We start from the raw sequence: 20,769 nt of genomic DNA, 5'->3' as shown, positions 1-20,769 counted from the left end.
GGTAAACATAAATTAATGACTTCAAAGAAACACTCATGCACTACAGGATCCTTGATATTGGGAGTTTCTGTTGCCTAAAGTACTTACAGTGCTGTAAAAATAAATTATTAAAATTAAATAAAATCCATAATAAGTGACATGGACAGAAGCAGCATTTATATATGCACCACTTACCATTAGAAGCCATGCTTGACATAGTGCAGCTTGTACTAGGAAGTTCTTTTTGTCTAGCAGTATCCTGTTTATGCATCCATGCCCCCCCCCCCCCGACCTGCAAGGACATTGCCCAGGGGATGCCCAGATGTTTGATGTTTTTACCATCCTTGTTGGAGACTTCTCTCATGTCACTGCATGGGGAACCGGAGTGGACAAAGGGAGCTCATCCGCACTCTCCCAGATTTGAACCTTTGACATGTCGGTCTTTAGTCCTTCCGGTACAAGGGTTTAACCCATTGTGCCACCGGGGGCTCCACTGAAATCAGTAATATAACTGGAATACACTGATAGACAAGTAATGTATCTTTAACATTTAAATCTGTAGGCTAGATAGGCATTTGCTCTTATCCAGCATGGTTCTTCTGTATTCTTTTCTGTTGACCCTTTAGCTTTTTTTATCAGTGTCCTTTTAAAATTAAAGTTGAGTCTTCTTTTTTTCATTTCTTCATACAGTGTTTCAGCAAACTTGCATTTTAGGTTTGCCCTTTCCAGTTAGCTCTTCAAGTATTTTTTTTCTGTAAAGTGTTTTCTAAATTAATGTACACTGCTACATTAAGTAGCAAATAACAAAGTTGGAATGTTTGTTACCATCAGTTGACACTGTTGTGAAGCTTAGCTGAAGCGTTACAAATGACAGTCATAAACTGTACTTTTCCACTTCATTCCCTCTATTCCTGACACCATTTGTTGCAGGTTGTGCCAACAAAAGAGAAGCAGTGGACCTTTTGTAGGTATAACCTATGTATTATCCCAGTAACCTGGGAACATATATGCAATATGCATACCTAAGAATTGAGGTTAATGCTATCTGTGTACAGTACTCCTGAAAAAGTGGATTCTCATCTGTAAAAGTGTATGTCACTTCAAAGGGCTACTAAACTCTTTGTTGTGTTTTCTGAAACTCATTAAAATGGGGTATCTTTGGAAATTGTGTTTCATGTGACAGAATGAGCAGAAAGAAGACTGGTCTCTAGTGCTTCATCAAAAAAAAATTCTAACTGTTGTATAGCAACAAAAGCAACAAAATGCTATTGAACAGTTGGCCCTCCATATCCATGGATTCGGTATCCCTGAATCTAACCACATGAGGCTTGAAAATGTTACCTCCCCACCAAAAAAAAATCCAAAATATATGTATTATGTAAGGAATATATTTTACTATGTCATTGTGTATAATGGGACTTGAGCATCCATGGATTTTGATAACCACAGGAGTCCTAGAGCCAAACAGCATCACATAACACTGCATTTCTAAATTATACTACTGAAATAAAGAAATCCAGAGATAACTTTGACAGCAGTATCACACTGAAAAAGTATCATTCCTCTGTTGTTGTCATATTCAGGACAAATCCCTGGGATCAGAATTCTGATTCATAGTCTGTCATTTACATCTGGCTTCTTCTAGTGAATCACAGGGTTAAATAAAATCCAAAGCTTGTTCTTGAAACCTGAAATATGTGTCTCCCTGCTCCCTTTTACCAGAAATTTAAATTCTATTTAAGGCTTTGCACTTGAAATTACTGTTAATTATACCAGCTGACCACATGTGCTTATTGCAGTAGTTATTACTGCCCTCTTTAGGTGATGGCATGTATTACATAGTTAATAGAATCTCCTTTTGACCTAATTTGGCTTTGTGTTTTAATGTATTCATGCAAATGAAATATTTGCACACCTTCCATATGTACAACCAAAGTAACAAAAGGCACATTGTCAATAAATCATTCCTTTCTTCCCGATTCTTTTTAATGTTGTGCTAATTAACCATTAACAGTTTGCAGCTGAAAAGTATTTTAATTAGCTAGTTTAGGATGAATAGTCATTCCAGTCAGGAGCATCATAGAATCATAGAGTTGGAAGAGACTTTGTGGCTATCCAGCCCAACCCCCTGCCAAGAAACAGGGAAATCGCATTCAAAACACCCCTGACAGATGGCCATTCAGTCTCTGCTTAAAAGCTTCCACCACACTCCCAAGCAGAGAGTTCCACTGCTAAACAGCTCTCACAGTCGGGAAGTTCTTCCTAATGTTCAGATGGAATCTCCTTTCCTGTAGTTTGAAGCCATTGTTCCTTGTTCTAGTCTCCAGGTCAGCTGAAAACAAGCTTGCTCCCCATTCCCTATGGCTTCCCCTCACATATTTATACATGTCTCCTCCAATCCTTCTCTTCTTCAGGCTAAACATGCCCAGCTCTTTAAGCCTCTCCTCACAGGGCTTGTTCTCCAGACCCTTGATCATTTTAGCCACTCTCCTCTGTACATAATCCAACTTTTCAACATCTCCCTTCAACTGCAGTTCCCAGAATTCCAGGTGTGGTCTGACCAAGGCAGAATAGAGGGGTAGTATGACTTCCCTGTATCTAGACACTATGCTCCTATTCATGCAGGCCACCACATCGCATTGGTGGCTCATGTTTAATTTTTTTTTCACTCCAAGATCTTTTTCATACGTACTGCTGTCAAGCCAGGCGCCCCACATTCTGTATCTTTGCATTTCATTTTTTCTGCCTAATTAGAGTATCTTACATTTGTCACTGCTAAACTTCATTTTGTTAGTTTTAGCCCATCTCTCTAACCTGTTAAGATAATTTCTGTTCCTGTCTTCTGGAGTATTGGCTATCCCTCCCAATTTGGTGTTGTATGCAAACTTGACGATCATACCTACTAACCCTTCATCTAAGGTATTAATAAATATGTTAAACAGAACCAGGACCAGGACAGAAACTGTGTTTTCAATAACTTGATTTTTTGAGGGGATGGGGTTTTCATTTGCTTATTATTGTTTTTGAAAGGCTGCCTGAGTTTAGTGGCATAAATCCTGATAGCTTTTGAGGGTAGTTTGTTGCTAAACATTTTGCAAAATGTCATATAAAAAACCAAAAATATATGGCAGTTATTACATTTGAAATGAAGCCTGTTATTTCTTCTGTTCAGACGTATGACTAAACTCTTTGTGTGTGTTTGGTGTCATCTATATATAACGCTGAACTTTTATAAAGTAAATGCTTTTTTAAGTAAATGCTGAGTTGAACGTGGGTGAAAAAGTGGAACGAGAAGTTGCGCTCTTCCTGTTTTGCAAATCTAATTTAACATCAGTTATATATAAACATATAAAGGTAGATGTTTATGTGAGCATACTCCCTTTCACAAATTTTAGTTTGGCTGCTTGTATTTTCCTGGATTGAGAAAGCCATCTGATTGCAAAACACTTCATTCCAAAAATCTAGTTCATGTAAAATGATTTGTGTTTACAGCATTAACCTCACTTTCTAGGAAGGACAAGCATACCTACTTTTTTCCTTTAGAGCAGCCCTCACCCGTACCCACATTCCTTCACTGTTAAATAAAATTTCCTCTCTTGTTCTCCTTTGTTGAGGATATGGTATAGTATGCATGCTGTTTACCTTGAGCCTATTCATACTACACAGTTATAACACTATTATTTCACTTTTACTGCCATTGTTTACTGCTGTGGAATCCTTGGGTTTGTAGTTTTGGTGAGGCAAAGTACTCCAGCTGAGAATTCCTAATGCTCATCCCTAAATGGTTCCAGCCCAGCTTACCTGTTCAAACGGATCTCCTCCTCATCCAGGGAGGCCTAGCGGGTGCAACTGGCAGGACGAGAGGGCCTTCTCAGTGGTGACCCCTCGGCTGTGGAATTCCCTCCCTAGGGATATTAGATCAGCCCCCTCCCTCCTGACCTTCTGCAAGAGAGTAAAAACATGGCTCTTTGATCAAGCCTTTGGAGAAATTGTGCAATAAACAGATATAGAATTATGTGCTAGGACTGTTGGAACAGTCCGGATTACGATTATGGATAGCGTGGTTTGAAATGGTGATATTGGTTTAAATGTATTTAAATAATTTTGATGTATTTTATAATCCTTTTTAAATGCTCCTTTTAATTGTATATTGTTTTAATGGCATAAAATAGTTGCATATGTGTAAAGGCACCTTGAGTCCCCTCCGGGGTTGACAAAGACAGGGTAGAAATGTCATAAACAAACAAGCAAACAAACAAACTGTAAAACCCAGACTTCCATGAAATGAAACCGTGAAAACTGAAGTTGAATAATAGTGCTGTAATTCTGAAATGTGATCTGGTTCCTAGCTTCTTCTTATAGCTCCCATATCTTATGACCATCATGTAAATTGGAATGTGTATTAACAGTATTGCAAACAGTAGAGGTTGATATAGCACAGTGTTTCCTAACCTTTGGCCTTTCAGGTGTTTCGGACTTCAGCTCCCACAATTCATAACAGTTGGTAAACTGGCTGGGATTTCTGAGGGTTGAAATCCAGAACAACTGGAGGACCAAAAGCTGGGAACCACTGATATAAAGGAAGGGTAGTGGTGAGGGAAAACAGTAGAAGAGTTGAGACTGTGTCTAGTCTGCCTATGCTATTAAATGTAATTTGATTAGACTGGTAGTTCCTAAATATTGTTGTAATTTGTTGCTGGATTCTAACTCTCAGAACCCCATCTAACATGACCACTGGTCAAGGATTCTGGAAGATATAGTCCAATAACATCTGAAAGCCCAACATTGGGATTTACTGAGTTGGAAAGTAATAAAATCATCTTAATGAATGACTAGGTTCAGCCATGTTTCTCTGCTGATCCATGTTTGTATGACTGTGTGCATGTTTATAGGGTGGGGAGAGAGGGAAGAGATGTCTTTGGGTGTCATGGAAGTGAAATCGAAATCAAGCTATCGTGTTAAAATGTCAGGAAGCTAAAGGGAATCAACATAATAGTACATAAGGTGTGTGCCAGGAATGGTGTTGTGTTCCCCTTTGCTGGCGCTGTAGTGACTGTTTAATTAAGAACCTTATTCCCATAGCTGTGCTAAGAACATTGGTGTTGCTGGCACAGATTGCACCAAACAAAAACATTAACCATTTCTCCTGTTTTGGGCCTTGGTATTTCTCCATTAATGGTTTGTTTACGTAAGAAGTAGAAAATCACGAAGCAAGCTAGAGCCCTTTTTTCCAACCTGCAGGAGAAATTGAAACTTCATCCTGCTATTTCCACAGCAGGATGTAAACATGATCTCCCTTCCCTTTCCCCACGCCCAACTTGCTGAAGAAACCGGATGGTGTCATGGCCCCATCCCTAATGGTATTTGGTGTTCTGGCTCTTATAAATGGTATTGTTTGGAACATCTCAGTAAGTGGGAACCATGGAAGAACTTGCTTATGTTATTTGTACGCATCATCTGTTTGATATTCATACTAGTCACACTCGTGTTGTCCTCAAGTCTGAACTGAATTTAATGACATACTTCTTGTAGGAGGCTGTTCTGAAGCAAATGTCAGCCAGTATATCTTATACCTGCATAGGGCCAGCTGTCTGGAAAGTCCTTTTTACAAATAATATGGAACATATTTACAGTGGTTAGAATAAAATTTAGGACAAAATATTTGCAAGCCTGAAGCAAAATGTTTGTTTTTGAAGCAATCTGCATTATTTGTTTTATGAAATTTTGGGAAAGTGCAGCTTTTTCTCTTTTATTTTAAGGCATGAGTCAATAGTGGTTTATTCTACTGAAGGTCCCAAAGAATGGCTGTTGAAAGACTTGCCTTTTTTCTCCTTTCTCTGTGTAAAGAGATATGCATAGTCTAATCTTGCAAACAAATTTGGAGGCCCCTTTTCAGGACCCTAAAGGAGGTTTATGGACACTTTTCTAAATGCAATAGAAAAATATTTTTGTTTCCTGCAATGAGACCATTATTTAGCCCATGTAGTCCTTTTTATAGGCACAGTAGAGTTTTGCTTATCCAACATAAATGGGCCGGCACAGTGTTGGATAAGCAAAAATGTTGGATAATAAGAAGGGATTAAGGAAAAGCCTATTAAATGTCAAATTACATTATGATTTTACAAATTAAGAACCAAAACATCATGTTTTACAACAAATTGACAGAAAAAGCAGTTCAATACACAGTAATGTTATGTAGTAATTACTGTATTTACGAATTTAGCACCAAAACATTGCAATGTATTGAAACAGCTGTGGATCCGGGAGGGAGGCAGACTACGTTGGATGAGCAAAGGTTGGATAAGTGAGACTCTACTGAAGTCCAAATCATTTTTAGGATACTTTCTTCATGCATGGGGGTGAGGTTAGCTGCAAAAGCAATGCCACTTGGAATTCTGAGCCTTTTGAAATGTGAATGCAAATAGTTTCTAATTCCCACAATGCAATTATTTACTCTCATAACTAAAGAAGTTAACAGTTAATATATCTGAAACCATCTTCAGAACAGCCTTTCCTAATCTTGGGTTCCCATACCATGGCCATGATGGGTGTTGTGCTATGTAAAAGCCCCTAAGAACCCAAGGTTGATGAAAGCTGTTTCCCCCATCTTTTTCAGATAAAGAAACCCAGTATTGCTGCTTTATTAACTCTAGGAATTACATAGATATGTTGGGAGATTTGGCCTCTGTGTGTACTGTAGACGTACTAGTTTTGACTTTACCCCAGAGCTTTTCATTCAGTTTTTGATAATCTGAGCCACCCACAGTAGCAGCAACTTGGATCAGTATAATTACCCTACAGCTGGCAAGGCAGGCACTCTCTAATGCCACTCCAATTTAGCTGCTTCAAAAAGGGGGTTAAGCTGGGATAATGCTTCATCTTGATCCTCGAAACTGAGAGTGTCACCTCTCTTGCTTTCAGCGGGGAGCAAGAAAGTGAAAGCAGTGGTATTGCGAGAATGCTGTAAAAGCCTAGCTCTCTGCCTGACAATGGAAGGCTTTTGCACTGACTGAACCCTTGATAAGAAAGTGCTTTGAATGTGGTCACTGGTGTCTAAAGGATCAGAATTGACATCCATGTAGGCCTGTGACTGTTTGCATACTCAAGAAGGGCATCTCCGTAGCACTCACCTACTCTTGACTTGCATTTTGTCTGTTGCTGAAGGTGTCATAATGGTTGTAGGGTTTTTGCTTTAACAGTCATGGTTACATTTTGTAGCATTGCTTTTCTGTGGTGAGAAACACCCTTTGGGGGAGAAAGCAAGTACTGCCAAGACAGAAAATGATAAAGGAGAATTCAGAATAATGAATTCTCCCACATATGCATGGTTTTGGTTTTTTTTTGTCGTGTCAGGAGCGACTTGAGAAACTGCAAGTCGCTTCTGGTGTGAGGGATTTGGCCGTCTGCAAGGACGTTGCCCAGGGGACGCCTGGATGATTTGATGTTTTTATCATCCTTGTGGGAGGCTTCTCTCATGTCCCCGCATGAGGAGCTGGAGCTGACAGAGGGAGCTCATCTGCCTCTCCCTGGATTTGAACCTGTGACCTTCAGTCCTGCTGGCTCAGGGGTTTAACCCACTGCGCCACCGGGAGATCCATACATATACATGTGAGTAGTTGAGATCAAATGCGATTTTTCTTGGCAGGGGGTTGGAGTAAGGTAAAGGTAAAGGTCCCATCCCTGTCCCCCGTCATTAAGTCCAGTTGTTTCCGACTTTGGGGGTTGGGGCTTATCTCCATTTCTTAGCTGAAGAGCCAGCATTGTCCATAGACGTCTCCAAGATCATGTGGCCGGCATGACTGCATGGAATGCCATTCCCTTGCTGCCGAAGCAGTATCTATTGATCTACAAACATTTGCATATTTTTGAACTGCTAGGTTGGTAGAATCTGGGGCTAACAGTGGGAGCTCACATCACTACCTGGATTCAAACCTGCAACCTTTCTATGATTCTTTTAAAAAATATGCATATTCTAAAAGTGCTTCTTTTTCAGTGTTAAAATCCATACATTAGCCATTGCATCCTCCACTCCGCTCATGAGAACAATACAGTTTAATATTCATTTGTTAGTGATCACAAACTAGAAGTGTTTAAAAAGCTGGTTGTAATTGTTTTAGCAAATATTCTTATTTTTTCCCAATGTAATTACACAAAGAGTTGTTGAAAACCTGTATTAGAGCTAAGACATTGCTTTTTGAGGTATTAATGTGATTATTTGATGTATTCAACTCATCTATCTTTATTCTTGCAGCCGTCCCATTTCCTCCAAGCCATCGGCTCACAGCTAAGGAAGTGTTTGACAATGATGGAAAGCCCCGAGTGGATATCCTAAAGGCACACCTTATGAAGGAAGGAAGACTGGAAGAGAGTGTCGCTTTGAGAATAATAACAGAGGGTGCTTCAATTCTCCGCCAGGAAAAGAATTTGCTGGATATTGATGCTCCAGTCACAGGTAGATGCAAATAATTGTGGAGTGGTGGCATATATTCTGCTGCTTTGTTATATGGAAATGTATATTGTGTGCAATGCTCAAGAATCTATCACTTATCAGAATAAGTGTATTTCAGCCTATCTAGTGAATTTATATTTTGTTGTCTCTGTCATCTAGCACTGTCAGGTTGACTTTGAGTGGGAGAGAAGAACCTTGCTGCCTACGATAGGGGGCAAAGAGAACATGCTTTGAAAGTACACAGGAATTGATTCATTAGGGTGAGATGCATTTGCGACTTATAATACCATTCTTCTTCAAAAGCAAGCTGGGCCAAGTTTTTCAGAGAAAGTGCTTAAGGCAGTCTTCACATATTTAAAAAATGGCTTGCAAAAATTTCAACTTGAGAAAGAACAAAAATAAAGGGACCTAAATGCATTGGGTTTCACTAAAGTTATTACTTTGGAACATTGACATCTCACCTTTGTTTTGTCCTTCTTCTGGTGCCTTCCCTCTCTTATTAGTTTTGTTTGTTATGTGAAACAAGAACAACAACAACAACAACAACAACAATAATAATGTCAGCTAGTTCCCTATGCGGGACATGAAAGAAGCCTGAGAGAAGGATGGTAAAAAACATCAAAACATCCGGGCGTTCCCTGGGCAACATCTTTGCAGACGACCAATTCTGTCACAACTGAAGCGACTTGCAGTTTCTCAAGTCACTCCTGACACGAGAAAAAAAAAACTTGACTTATATTCCGCTTTATCTCCCCGGAGGGACTCAAAGTGGATTATAATATACAATATACACATATGAGGCAAACATTCAATGCCTTTTGCACACAATGAACAATGACATACAACACAAACAAAGATAAAAACCTTCCCCTTTTTTCGATCTCTGGTGTCCGGAGGCGATTCTCAACTCCAGCCATGGAGAGGTGATCTTGTTCCATTTTTCCATGCCCAGGAGTCTGTTGTCCATAGACGCTCCAATTGTTTTGCCGGCATATCTGCATACCCCTTTTACCTTCCCGCTGTGACAGTATCTTTTTTTTCTGGTTCTATTAAGTTGATTACTTTATTGTTCAACCAACAGCTCACTGTGAAGCATACAAAGTACAAAAGGTAAATTCTGAAGAAAGTGGAACCACTTTCAGGAATGCAAAGTAATTTTTAAAAGTACATACAAATGTCTTCACAGTATATGATATCACCACACACACACACACACACACAGAGAAATGTACAATCTTCAAAATTCAGCAATCAAAAAACAAGTATTTTTCCCTCAATTCCACCACTTCCCCATTCCCTCCTGAGTACGTTTACCCTTGACTTCTCATTACATAATACAAAGGTAAAGAAATACAATTGAATATTTATACCTCAGTATTTTCAAGCGTTTAACCATTTCCCTTTGGTTACCATCTTATAAATAACCATCTGTCTAAGGTTCTCAAAAATAATCAGTTTTTTTCTTCATCATCCTGTATCCCATTTTACATAATTTCCCCTCCTATTTCTCTACTCACATTGCATGCTTTCGAACTGCTAGGTTGGCAGAAGCTAGGACTGATAGTCGGGAGCTCACCCTGACTCATGGCTTCAAACTGCCAACTTTCTGGTCAGCAGATTTCCTGCAGCTAGCGGTTTAACCTGCTGTGCTACCGTGACCCCTCTGTGTTATCTACAAAGAAAGGTTTTTTTAAATCAGAGATAGGTAATTTATGCCTCTGTAGTTGTTGCTGGGAGCTGTAGTCCCATCATCCATAATCAGCATAGCCAAATGAAAGATGATGCGGGTTGCAGTCCAACAATTTCTAGAGGGCGAATTTATCCAGCCCTAAAAGTGCTGCCAAAGCATTGTATAAAGTACTATAAACTGATTCGTACCATCATGATTTAATGCCACTTCCCCAGTGGAACAGATAGATTCTGATATCTATTTGGCAAATCATCATACTGATATAGGTCTGAATCCTGTTCATCCCAACTAGACTAGACCTACTGAATCAATTGTTGAATGGTGACTCAAAGGTTGTACCCAAATTGCCCCCACCGGTGGCACAGCAGGTTAAACCACCAGAGTTGCTGAACTTGGTGACCAAAAGGTTGGCAGTTCAAATCCGGGGAGCGAGGTGAGCTCACTGCTAGGCCCAGCTTCTGCCAGCCTAGCAGTTTGAAAACATGCAAATGTGGGTAGATCAATAGGTACCGCATTTGTGGGAAGGTAATGGCGCTCCATGCAGTCATGACGACCACATGACCTTGGAGGTGTCTACAGACAATGCCGGCTTTTTGGCTTAGAAATGGAAATGAGCACCACTCTCCTGAGTTGAACACAACTAGACTTAATGTCAAGGGGAAACATTTACCTTTACCTTTTTACTCAAATCGGGACTTATAAGATTTAGGGCATGATTATTAATTTGGATGGGAAAGGAAACAGTGAGGTTGTCCTAGAGAAATGATATTAAATGTTAAAAAGTGTTAAAAGAAATATCAAATGGGAAAGGGAAGCAAAAGTTACAACAAAGAGGATTGTATTTGGTAAAACAACTGGATTCTACCTTTAGTTGAAAATATTTCCCACCCAACTCATTCATTTATATGGAACACATTGTACCTTGGTCCTTTTGTTACTCTTCCCCTACTTTGGGTGGTGTCCATGAATGGAAGGCTGTGCACTTTGCCTTCTAGAGCATTAGCCATTAGAAAGGTCTTCTGCACAGAGCCAATTAAAATTGAACAGCTTTGTGAGAGCTCTATGAAGCATAGCTGCCATTCATTTCAGTGGCACTTATTAAGCTTCTTATTAAATGATGTTTTTCGTTCTTGAAGCCTGACTCTGAAATATATCCCTCATCAACATGAGAAATTGTTTTTCAGAGTTTGTAATGAGAGAAAAAGGCAGGATCCCCTAGAAGTAATGTGAAATATGTAGCTCATCTCAAATGGTTCTGTGGAAGGTCCGTTTGTGGAAAGATGCCTCTTAATACCATTTGTCTTGCTCCCTGAAGGCAAATACAAATACTGCCAAGCCCAGGAAAGCGATCCTTTTGTAAGCATAGCATTAGAGCCATATCCAATGACATCCACAATAGAGGCACATAAGGACCAGAAGCCATTTGCAATACAATGATAATTGGAAACAAGAGTCAAGAAGATACAGTTTTGCCCAAGGTTATGTTGAAATATGAACATTGTTGATCCAGTAATGTAAAGACCGGAAATGATGGTTTTAATAGACCCATGCCTAAAAGTAGCTGCAAACGTTTAGTCTCAGCACAGGCCCGTAGCCAGGATTTCGATTCGGGGGGGGGGGGGGTGGGCTGAGTCTGAGTGGAAGAGGGTCTAGCCTAGCAAACCTTTTGTATCATTACCCCAATACCCCCATGCATATGGGATATATTGAGTATGGTGATCAGATCATGATATGAATAAACATAACAGTTTAAATAATGCACCAGTAAGGCCTTTTCGCGAACCACCATGAGGATTTCGGGGGGGGGGGGGGGGGCTGAAGCCCCTCAAGCCCCCCCCCCCCCCGGCTACATGCCTGTCTCAGCACAGCTATTACATGTACAGCATTATTTCCAATTTTAACCTAACATTTGGCCTTCCCACTGTTTTTAATTATGTGTTGTCTTATTGATAATGTTGTTTCTTATTGCCTATGTGTTTTAATTGCTTGTATTGTTATTATTACTGCTTGTATTGTTGTGTTTGGGCTCGGCCTCATGTAAGCCGCACCAAGTCCCTTGGGGAGATGGTAGCGGGGTACAAATAAAGTGTTGTTGTTGTTATTATTATTATTATTATTATTAGCATCACTTCCTGTGTGGTGAATGAAGTGACTTTGGGGGATGATCTAAGAAAACAATGTTAATATTCCCCTCTCACCCATCTATACCCTGTATGGTAACTTTGTACATTTTCTGCTGAACCACATCTGAGCACGAGTATTGCACCAACACAGTCTCTCCGTTATAAGAGCCCATTTATTTTCAGTTATAAGAGCTCCAAAATTTGGTGTCAAACCCTTCACAAATTTCTACCACCATCTATGAGGCCAATATAGATCAAGCAGATGGTTTCTGTACCTTCCACAGAGATCAGATGTGATCATTTTCAGAATTTGGGCCATATACTACTGCACCAATGTGTTTATATACAACTGATTGGAACAGTGCTCCAATCTAAGCATGGAATGATGACACTTATTCAGGACAACTACTTGGTGAGTTAGGTGCTGACAACACTTGCATCTGAAGATATTATTATTATTCCATCTTTTCCTCAGTTTTGGCTTACAACAGTTAACTATAGTTAACTTTCACAACATGTGAAAGTTAAAAAAGCAATTCAACAGTCTTGTTCTCATTGTACCAACTAATTTTTTTTAAAAAAAAACTTGGTGGTTACTAGAAATAAAATGTTTTTCTGTTTTCCTGTCCCACTTGTGTATACACATTGGGTCCAACCTATCTTCGAGACTGCATCTCCTTCTATGGACTGGTGTGAGCCTTGAGATCTGCTGGGAGGCCCTTCTCTCGGTCCCACCACTATCACAGGTGCGGTTGGTGGGGAATGAGAAAGAGGGCCTTCTCAGTGGCGGCTCTAGTATGCCCTCCCTAGAGAGATTAGATTAGCCCCAAATCTCCAAACCTTCCTTTCAAGCCTAAGACATGGCTATTTACACAGGCCTTTGACCTGGAGTAATGTACTATGGTCATGTGATGACATCGACCATTGTTATTCGGCACTTGAAGGAACCCAAAGACCCACAAATATGACTGTGTTTTAGAATTTTTTAAGTTTTTAATTTTATCGATTAACATTGTCCATTGTTTGTATCCAGTCAAATTGTGTATTGTTTTGATGATATGTAATTCTAATTTATGTGTGGCACCTTGAGTGCCTTGTTAGCCACCCTGAGTCCCCTCAGGGAGATGGTGGCGGGGTACAAATAAAGTTGTTGTTTTTGTTTTCCAGAAATGACTTAAAGCACTAGGCATGTGAGGTTCTTGTCTTCTCTCAGTACAAATGAAGTGCCAACAGGCTTTTTACCCCTGCTTTGTCCATTTTAGTTTCAAATTACTTCACTGAATCTGCCTGAGGCTCTTTTGGGAAATTACTGCAGTGGATGGATCTTGAATTCCAAATGTTTCCTGATATTCATCTTAGACTTTCCTTTTGTTTAGTTTTGCTCAGTTGCCAGCATCAAAGCTAACAGATTGTTTCTAGCTGCTTTTTTGGAGTACTGGTGGCAGAAATTTGCCAGTGATCAAGAAGTGCTGTAATCTACAAGTCTTATAAAGGAGTGGTTTCAAAGCCAACCCGGCTGAGAGATGAATTGAAATGTTTAACATTAAACATTCAGAATTGTGTGAGGAAGAGAGAAAGCAGGCTGTAGTCTAATCAAATGTCCTCAAGGGGAAAGCAGGCTTCACAGGTTCGCAAACATGTATTTGCTTCTACTTAATAAACATTAAAGGTAGCAGGTCATAAACTGCTATTAATCAGCCTACCAGACATTAAAATATCATACAATGTAAGTAAAGTGAATATCATACAATTCAAGTAAAGTAGGACACTAAAAGAGTAAGATTGGGAAAGGAAGAGATAAATACCCATGAATAAATTTCAGGGCTTCTTATTGCACTTGTGTGCTTTCATGGTTGTATATAACTGATGTGATTAAACACAGAAGCAGTATACGTAGATTTGTGCATAATTTGCAAATTTGTTTTTTGGCATTAACTTTTCTTCTGTTTTTTTTTTAAAAAAGTTTTTTTGGCATTTATTTAAAGATGTAGGGTCAGATATTTGGTGGCCCAAATTAAGAGGTGAGAGGAGATATAGAGTGGAAAATGCATAAGAGCTGGGAAGTCAGTAGAGTTCTGTGAGAGGATATGAAGTCTCTTTAGACCTCTTGAGGTGTCGTACCTCGGTCAAAGCTTTTGCTAGTGCTCACTGGGCTAGTAAACCACTTCATTATAAAGGAAAGCAGTGTGTGTGCACTTGTGCGTATGTGTGTTTGCACATGCACTTGCCAAATTCCATAAGGGATAAAGTGTAATTTAAGAAGAATCGAGGATATGCTAAATATGTACACCGTTAATGTGCGCTCTGTACTTAACTTCCATCTCTCTTTTTAAACACACTATGTGATTGATGTATGGTTTCTGTTGTCTTATCCTTACAGTTACATTATTGTACCCAAAGCTACAATCATGCAATAAAGAGTCAGTGTTGGACAGTGGTGTAGTCACTGGACTCTGGAGAGCAGAGTTCACAACCCCATGGAAACCCACTGGGTGACTTTGGCGATGTCAAATTCTCTTTGCCTCAGAGGAAGGCAAAGGCAACCCCCCTTGGATCCAATCTTGACAAGAAAACCCTGTGATAGGTTTGCCTTAGGGTCGCTGCAAACTGAAAATGACTTGAAGGTATTCCAACAACAATCATCAAGTCTGTCTATATATACCAGGCATGTGCAAACTTCGGTCCTCCAGCTGTTTTGGACTTCAACTCTCACAATTCCTAACATCCGGTAGGCTGTTAGGAATTATGGGAGTTGAAGTCCAAAACACTTGGAGGGCCGAAGTTTGCCCATGCCTGATATATACAGAATTAATTATTGTTGTGGGATGTATATATGGTGACAAAAATTAAGATGAAGATTTATATGTAATGGTTAGGCTCATGCAGGATTCAAGGGATGAAAGTGAGATGACTGGAAAATGTACCAAAAAAGCAGAGCAGAGTGAAATGCCCCTGGAAAAAGGAGGTAGGGCAAGGGAAGAAGCATTAAAGCACAACACGTTGTACAAATTGGAAATGCAGATTATCTGCAGAGATGCTTACTTTGCCTTGGTGGAATAGTGGCTAGATGGAAGTTCTCCTCAATAATTGTTCCTATCCAATAAGCAGTGGTTAGGCAGGATGACTTGTCCCCTATCATCCTGCCTAACCACTGAGAACTTCTAAGTAGCTGTTCCTGCTGGTTCCACATGAGTCTGAGCCCCACTTGGAGTTAAGCAGGAGTTAAACACTTTTCTGTATTCAGTCCCTACACTTGCTCTTTTGTTAAGGTAAAAGGTAAAGGTTTTCCCCTGACATTAAGCCCAGTGGTGTCTGACTCTGGGGGTTGGTGCTCATCTCCATTTCTAAACTGAAGAGCCAGTGTTGTCCGTAGACACCTCCAAACTCATGTGGCCAGCATGACTGCATGGAGTGCTGTTAGCTTCCCGCCAGAGTGGTACCTATTGATCTACTCACATTTGCATGTTTTCGAACTGCTAGGTTGGCAGAAACTGGGGCTGACAGTGGGAGCTCACGCCGCTCCCAGGATTTGGACCTGTGACCTTTTGGTTAACAAGTTCAGCAGCTCAGTGCTTTAACCCACTGAACCACCGGGAGCCCCTAGTGGCACAGTGGGTTAAACCCCTATGCCGGCCGTACTGATGACTAACAGGTCGCAGGTTCAAATCCGGGGAGAGGTGGATGAGCTCCCTCTATCAGCTCCAGCTCCTCATGCGGGGACATGAGAGAAGAATGATAAAAACATCAAATCATCCTGGCATCCCCTGGGCAATGTCCTTGCAGACGGCCAATTCTCTCACACCAGAAGCGACTTGCAGTTTCTCAAGTCGCTACTGACATGACAAAAAACAACAACAAAAAACGGGAGCTAATGTTGTTTTTATTGTAGCTAATGGAACTGTTTCATTATCTGGGCAGAGGCTAAAAGGGGGTACTAAACAAAGAAGGATAGTCCATTTTATTGAGGGGGGGGCGGGCAGGGACAGATGTAGTAGTAAAACGGCTATGTTTTGTGTGATATGTGACATGTTTAATAATGTTTAATGTTTTATCAGTGGAGGGTCAATTTTGATGTTTTATACTGTTTTTTATCAATGCATTAATCGTTGCCAACACAATTGTTGCCCTGTTTTCCTGTTATTTTCCCCACCCATGAAGCTGTCATGTATGACATGGGAAGTGGGAGGGGAATAACCAGCTTAAATGGTTTTCCTCCTTCAATTCCCCCCCACCCTCGTAAAATGAACTGTCCTTCCCTATCTAGTGCCCCCTTTTGGCCTCTGCCCAGATAATGGAACAATACCAAGCTTATTTTAACTGTATCTTATTTTTATCTGCCATATATCACTTTAAAAACCTCTGAAATTGAGTGACTTCACAACCTCTGAGGATGCCTGCCATAGATGCAGGCGAAACATCAGGAGAGAATGCTTCTAGAACATGGCCATACAGCCTGAAAAACCTACAACTGAGTGACCTATAATTTTACATCTATTTGTGTTTATTTATTTAATTACTTGCCCCACTTAAAAATGACACTCCAGAAAATTCCAAAAATCATTTTGAAGAATTTATTTAAAGATAATGATGTTGTTTCATTGTGAGAATATAAATCATTTCCTTGTTACCTTTGCGATTCTCTGCCTCTCTTTGCAATTGGAGTAGACTAGTACACTTACCTCTCCGATTGCGTCGAACCTGTTTCTGTCACTGGCTGCTTTGACATCAGAGATTTAGCCAAATGCTGTTGGTTTTAGTAGCAGCTGTTTAAATCCATCTGTAACCCAAGAGGAAGGATGCACAAATCCTGTAATCTCTATATAGCTGAACTGTTGTTTTTTTTTAAAAAAAAAAAACAACACAAAACTCAACCTTCAATGACAAAATGGAAGTAAATAAATTTGAGTAATGAGATTTGACAAGCCGAAGAGAAAACAATTGAAGCTCACATCTCTGTTCAGAAATAATACTAAGTAGTAGATTGTTTCCTGTCGTACTGCAGCGAATCAATTTCTGAAATAGCACGTTATATCTTTAGTTGATCAATATAGATAAGTATACTGAAAACTGAAGCATACATTGAAAGACTTTCAGGAAAGTCTCGCTCCCCCCCCCCCCCCCCCGCACTCTGTCTTCCCTTGCCTCGTGTTATAATTTCACTAATGCAGAGACATTGTACTTTAATTTAAAAATTGTTTTCTGGAAGCAGCAGCTAGATAACACTCTGTAAATGATACTGACAGGTGTTTCCTAATCTCCATGACAAAGCTATACTACTTCACCTATAAAATTGCTGGCAGGCTTTGGTCCCCTCGACACAGCAGAAAATTAACAGGACAGATTCTGGCCTTTCAGTACAGTGAAATCCAGGGCTAAGAATGCTGGTCTATATCTAAATCCCATCTGGCATAGACCTTTACTGGTTTTCTTAGCCAATAAATTATTCTGGACACACTGTTTCAAAATAAGAAGAAAATCAATATGCAGATGCGGTCTAAATCCTATTTTAATCCCAACTGGAGTAGACCCATTACATCAATGGGATTTTGGTAAATCAACATTCAGTAGGCCTACTCTTTTTCTGACGAATGCTTATTTTTAGCCCTGCATTGACATGACCATGTTGAAACTAAACTGCGTTAGTGTGTGTGCTCTTCTGAATGGGGAGAATACATTTCATAGAATCATAGAATCATAGAGTTGGAAGGGACCTCATGGGCCATCCAGTCTAACCCCCTGCCAAGAAGCAGGAATATTGCATTTAAAGCACCCCAGACAGGTGGCCATCCAGCCTCTGTTTGAAAACCTCCAAAGAAGGAGCCTCCACCGCACTCCGGGGCAGAGAGTTCCACTGCTGAACAGCTCTCACAGTCAGGGAGTTCTTCCTAATGTTCAGATTGAATCTCCTTTCTTTTAGTTTGAAGCCATTGTTCCGTGTCCTAGTCTCCAGGGAAGCAGAAAACAAGTTTGCTCCCTCCTCCCTGTGACTTCCTCTCACATATTTGTACATGGCTATCATGTCTCCTCTCGGCCTTCTCTTCTTCAGGCTAAACATGCCCAGCTCTTTAAGCCGCTCCTCATAGGGCTTGTTCTCCAGACCCTTGATCATTTTAGTCACCCTCCTTTGGACACATTCCAGCTTGTCAACATCTCTCTTCAATTGTGGTGCCCAGAATTGGACACAATATTCCAGGTGTGGTCTAACCAAGGCAGAATAGAGAGGTAGCATTACTTCCCTAGATCTAGACACTATGCTCCTATTGATGCAGGCCAAAATCCCGTTTATTTCATGGGAGGTATTTGTGGATATTTGTGGCCTGCAACTCCCATATGCCCCAGATAGCAGAGCCAGTGATGGAGAATTATGGGAGCTGAAAATCATTTGGACTGTCACCGTGATCAATTTTCTATATGTAAGAATTCTTCCAGCTGTAACGTTGGAACCTTCCTCTAGTCTGCCATGTATATTAGAGAGGACTGCATGCGATGCTGTATTTTACAAGGATGATTGCACTGATCTAAATCAAAACACACAAATAAACAGGAAGGCAGCAGATGTGCTTAGATTTCTGCAACCATTGCATTAATGATGTGTCAGGTTGCTTGTCAAGCATTACTGTTTTCTCAGCATGAATGTAAATGCAATCCTATCCTATGGGGTGTCAGGTTGCCTACACCTCCTTTATCTAAATAATAATACTTGCTTATGTTTCCCCCCTGAAATTGCAGAAATATGTGCGCGCACATACTATAATAAGCCAATTTGGGGATTATTTTTTTAAACTCACTGCAATTAGATATACATGTTTACTTGACTTACATTTTATATTGAAGTACAAACATGCTGGTTTTTCACAGAAATGTCTCCTTGGCTCCTTGTAAATGCTGGCTCTGTAGCTGCTTTTCCTTTGATGTGCACCCTTAGAAAGGTGCCATACATGGCAGAGAAGGAGAAGGAGTGATGCTAAACCCAGCCCCTTTTATCCACATTCCCCATAAATCCCATTCTCTCCTACTACCTCATCACACTAGAGAATGAATCAATTTTACATCCAGTTTCTGCCTCCTGCAAACTTCTGGGGCTATAGAGCGGTTTTAGTTGATATTGTATTGTGTTGTATTGTACTGTGTTAATTGTCTGTTTTTAATCTATTGTGTTATTGCTATTGCATTTTATTGTAACTGTTGGCATCGAATTGTACCGGATGTAAGCAGCCTTGAGTCCTCCCTAGGGGGTGAGAAAGGCGGGGTAGAAATGACCGAAATAAATAAATAAATATAATAAATTTGTAGTTTAGTGAGGCTGTTAAAGGCTCCTCCATAAACTACAAACCCCAGAATTCTGCAGGAGGCAGCATCTGGAATTAAAGTAGATTTGTTCTCTAATGTGATGAGGTCACTAGACTTATTCACACATCCTGATCTCACAGACAAGTATCTCGAGCTCTGAGGATTGCTTGGGAAGGAATCCCACTGCGGCATTGCAGCACACCCAAATACCTGGGAGTTACCCTGAACCGTTCTCTGATCGACAAGAAGCACTGCCTGAATATCAAGCAAAAAGTGAGTGCTAGAGACAATATCAAATGAGAGCTGACTGGCACAACCTGGGGACCACAACCAGATACAAACCCGCAAGAGCAGATGAAGACATCTGCTCTTGCACTTTGCTACTCTTCTGCTGAGTATGCATGCCCGGTGTGGAACGTATCTCACCCTGCTAAAACAGTGGATGTGGCTCTTAATGAGACATGCCACATTATCACGGGGTGCCTGCGCCCTACACCATTGGAGAAATTACGCTGTTTAGCTAGTATTGTATCACCTGACATCCACCGGGATGTAGCAACCAATAGTGAAAGGACCAAGGCAGTAACATCTCTGGCCCATCAACTGTTCGGATATCAGCCAGCATGCCAATGACTTAAATCAAGAAATAGTTTTCTAAGATCTACAGAGACACTCGCTGGAACACCTCAGCAAGTGAGAGTCCAAAAGTGGCAGACTGAAACCCAGAACCTCAATCAATGGCCGATACCAAATGAGAGACTCCTTCCAACCACACAGAAAACTGGGTGACTTGGAAGGCACTGAACAGACTGCGCTCTGACACCACGAGATGCAGAGCCAACCTTAAGAAATGGGGCTACAAAGTGGAGTCAAAGACATGCGAGTGTGGAGAAGAGCAAACCACAGACCACCTATATAATGCAACCTGAGCCCTGCCACATGCACAATGAGGGACCTTCTTATGGCAACACCAGAGGCACTCCAAGTGGCCAGCTACTGGTCAAAGGACATTTAATAGAATGCCAAGTTTGCAAACTTTGTGGTTTTTAAAAATACAATACAACTGTTTGATCCACTCCTGATATGATAAATAAATGAATAACATCACTCAGTGCAGTCGCCTTTGATGGCAGGAGTTGCTTTTGAGGTTGAAACTCTGCCTCCCAAACTATTTGCTCTTCCTACCTTGAAGGTAGATCTTTGCATAAATTATAGCACAACCATTAACTGGGAATAAG

The 20,769-nt window shown here is 40.5% G+C and overlaps 1 protein-coding gene across 4 annotated transcripts in view; it reads left to right on the top strand.

Annotated features, from left to right (window-relative positions):
• PPP3CA (protein phosphatase 3 catalytic subunit alpha) overlaps window positions 1-20,769 on the top strand; it is a 223,234-nt gene that overhangs the window by 101,133 nt on the left and 101,332 nt on the right. For all 4 annotated transcript variants that reach the window (XM_067468615.1, XM_067468613.1, XM_060779164.2 and 1 more), the window contains exon 2: window positions 8,231-8,431. In XM_067468615.1, coding sequence (XP_067324716.1) covers window positions 8,231-8,431 — 201 coding nt within the window. The remainder of the gene's footprint in view (window positions 1-8,230; window positions 8,432-20,769) is intronic.

This window comes from Anolis sagrei, chromosome 5 (assembly GCF_037176765.1).
Source record: "Anolis sagrei isolate rAnoSag1 chromosome 5, rAnoSag1.mat, whole genome shotgun sequence".
Lineage (NCBI taxonomy): Eukaryota > Metazoa > Chordata > Lepidosauria > Squamata > Dactyloidae > Anolis > Anolis sagrei.
The sequence above is the reverse complement of the archived record's forward strand: the minus strand, read 5'-3'. Positions and strand labels throughout refer to the sequence as shown.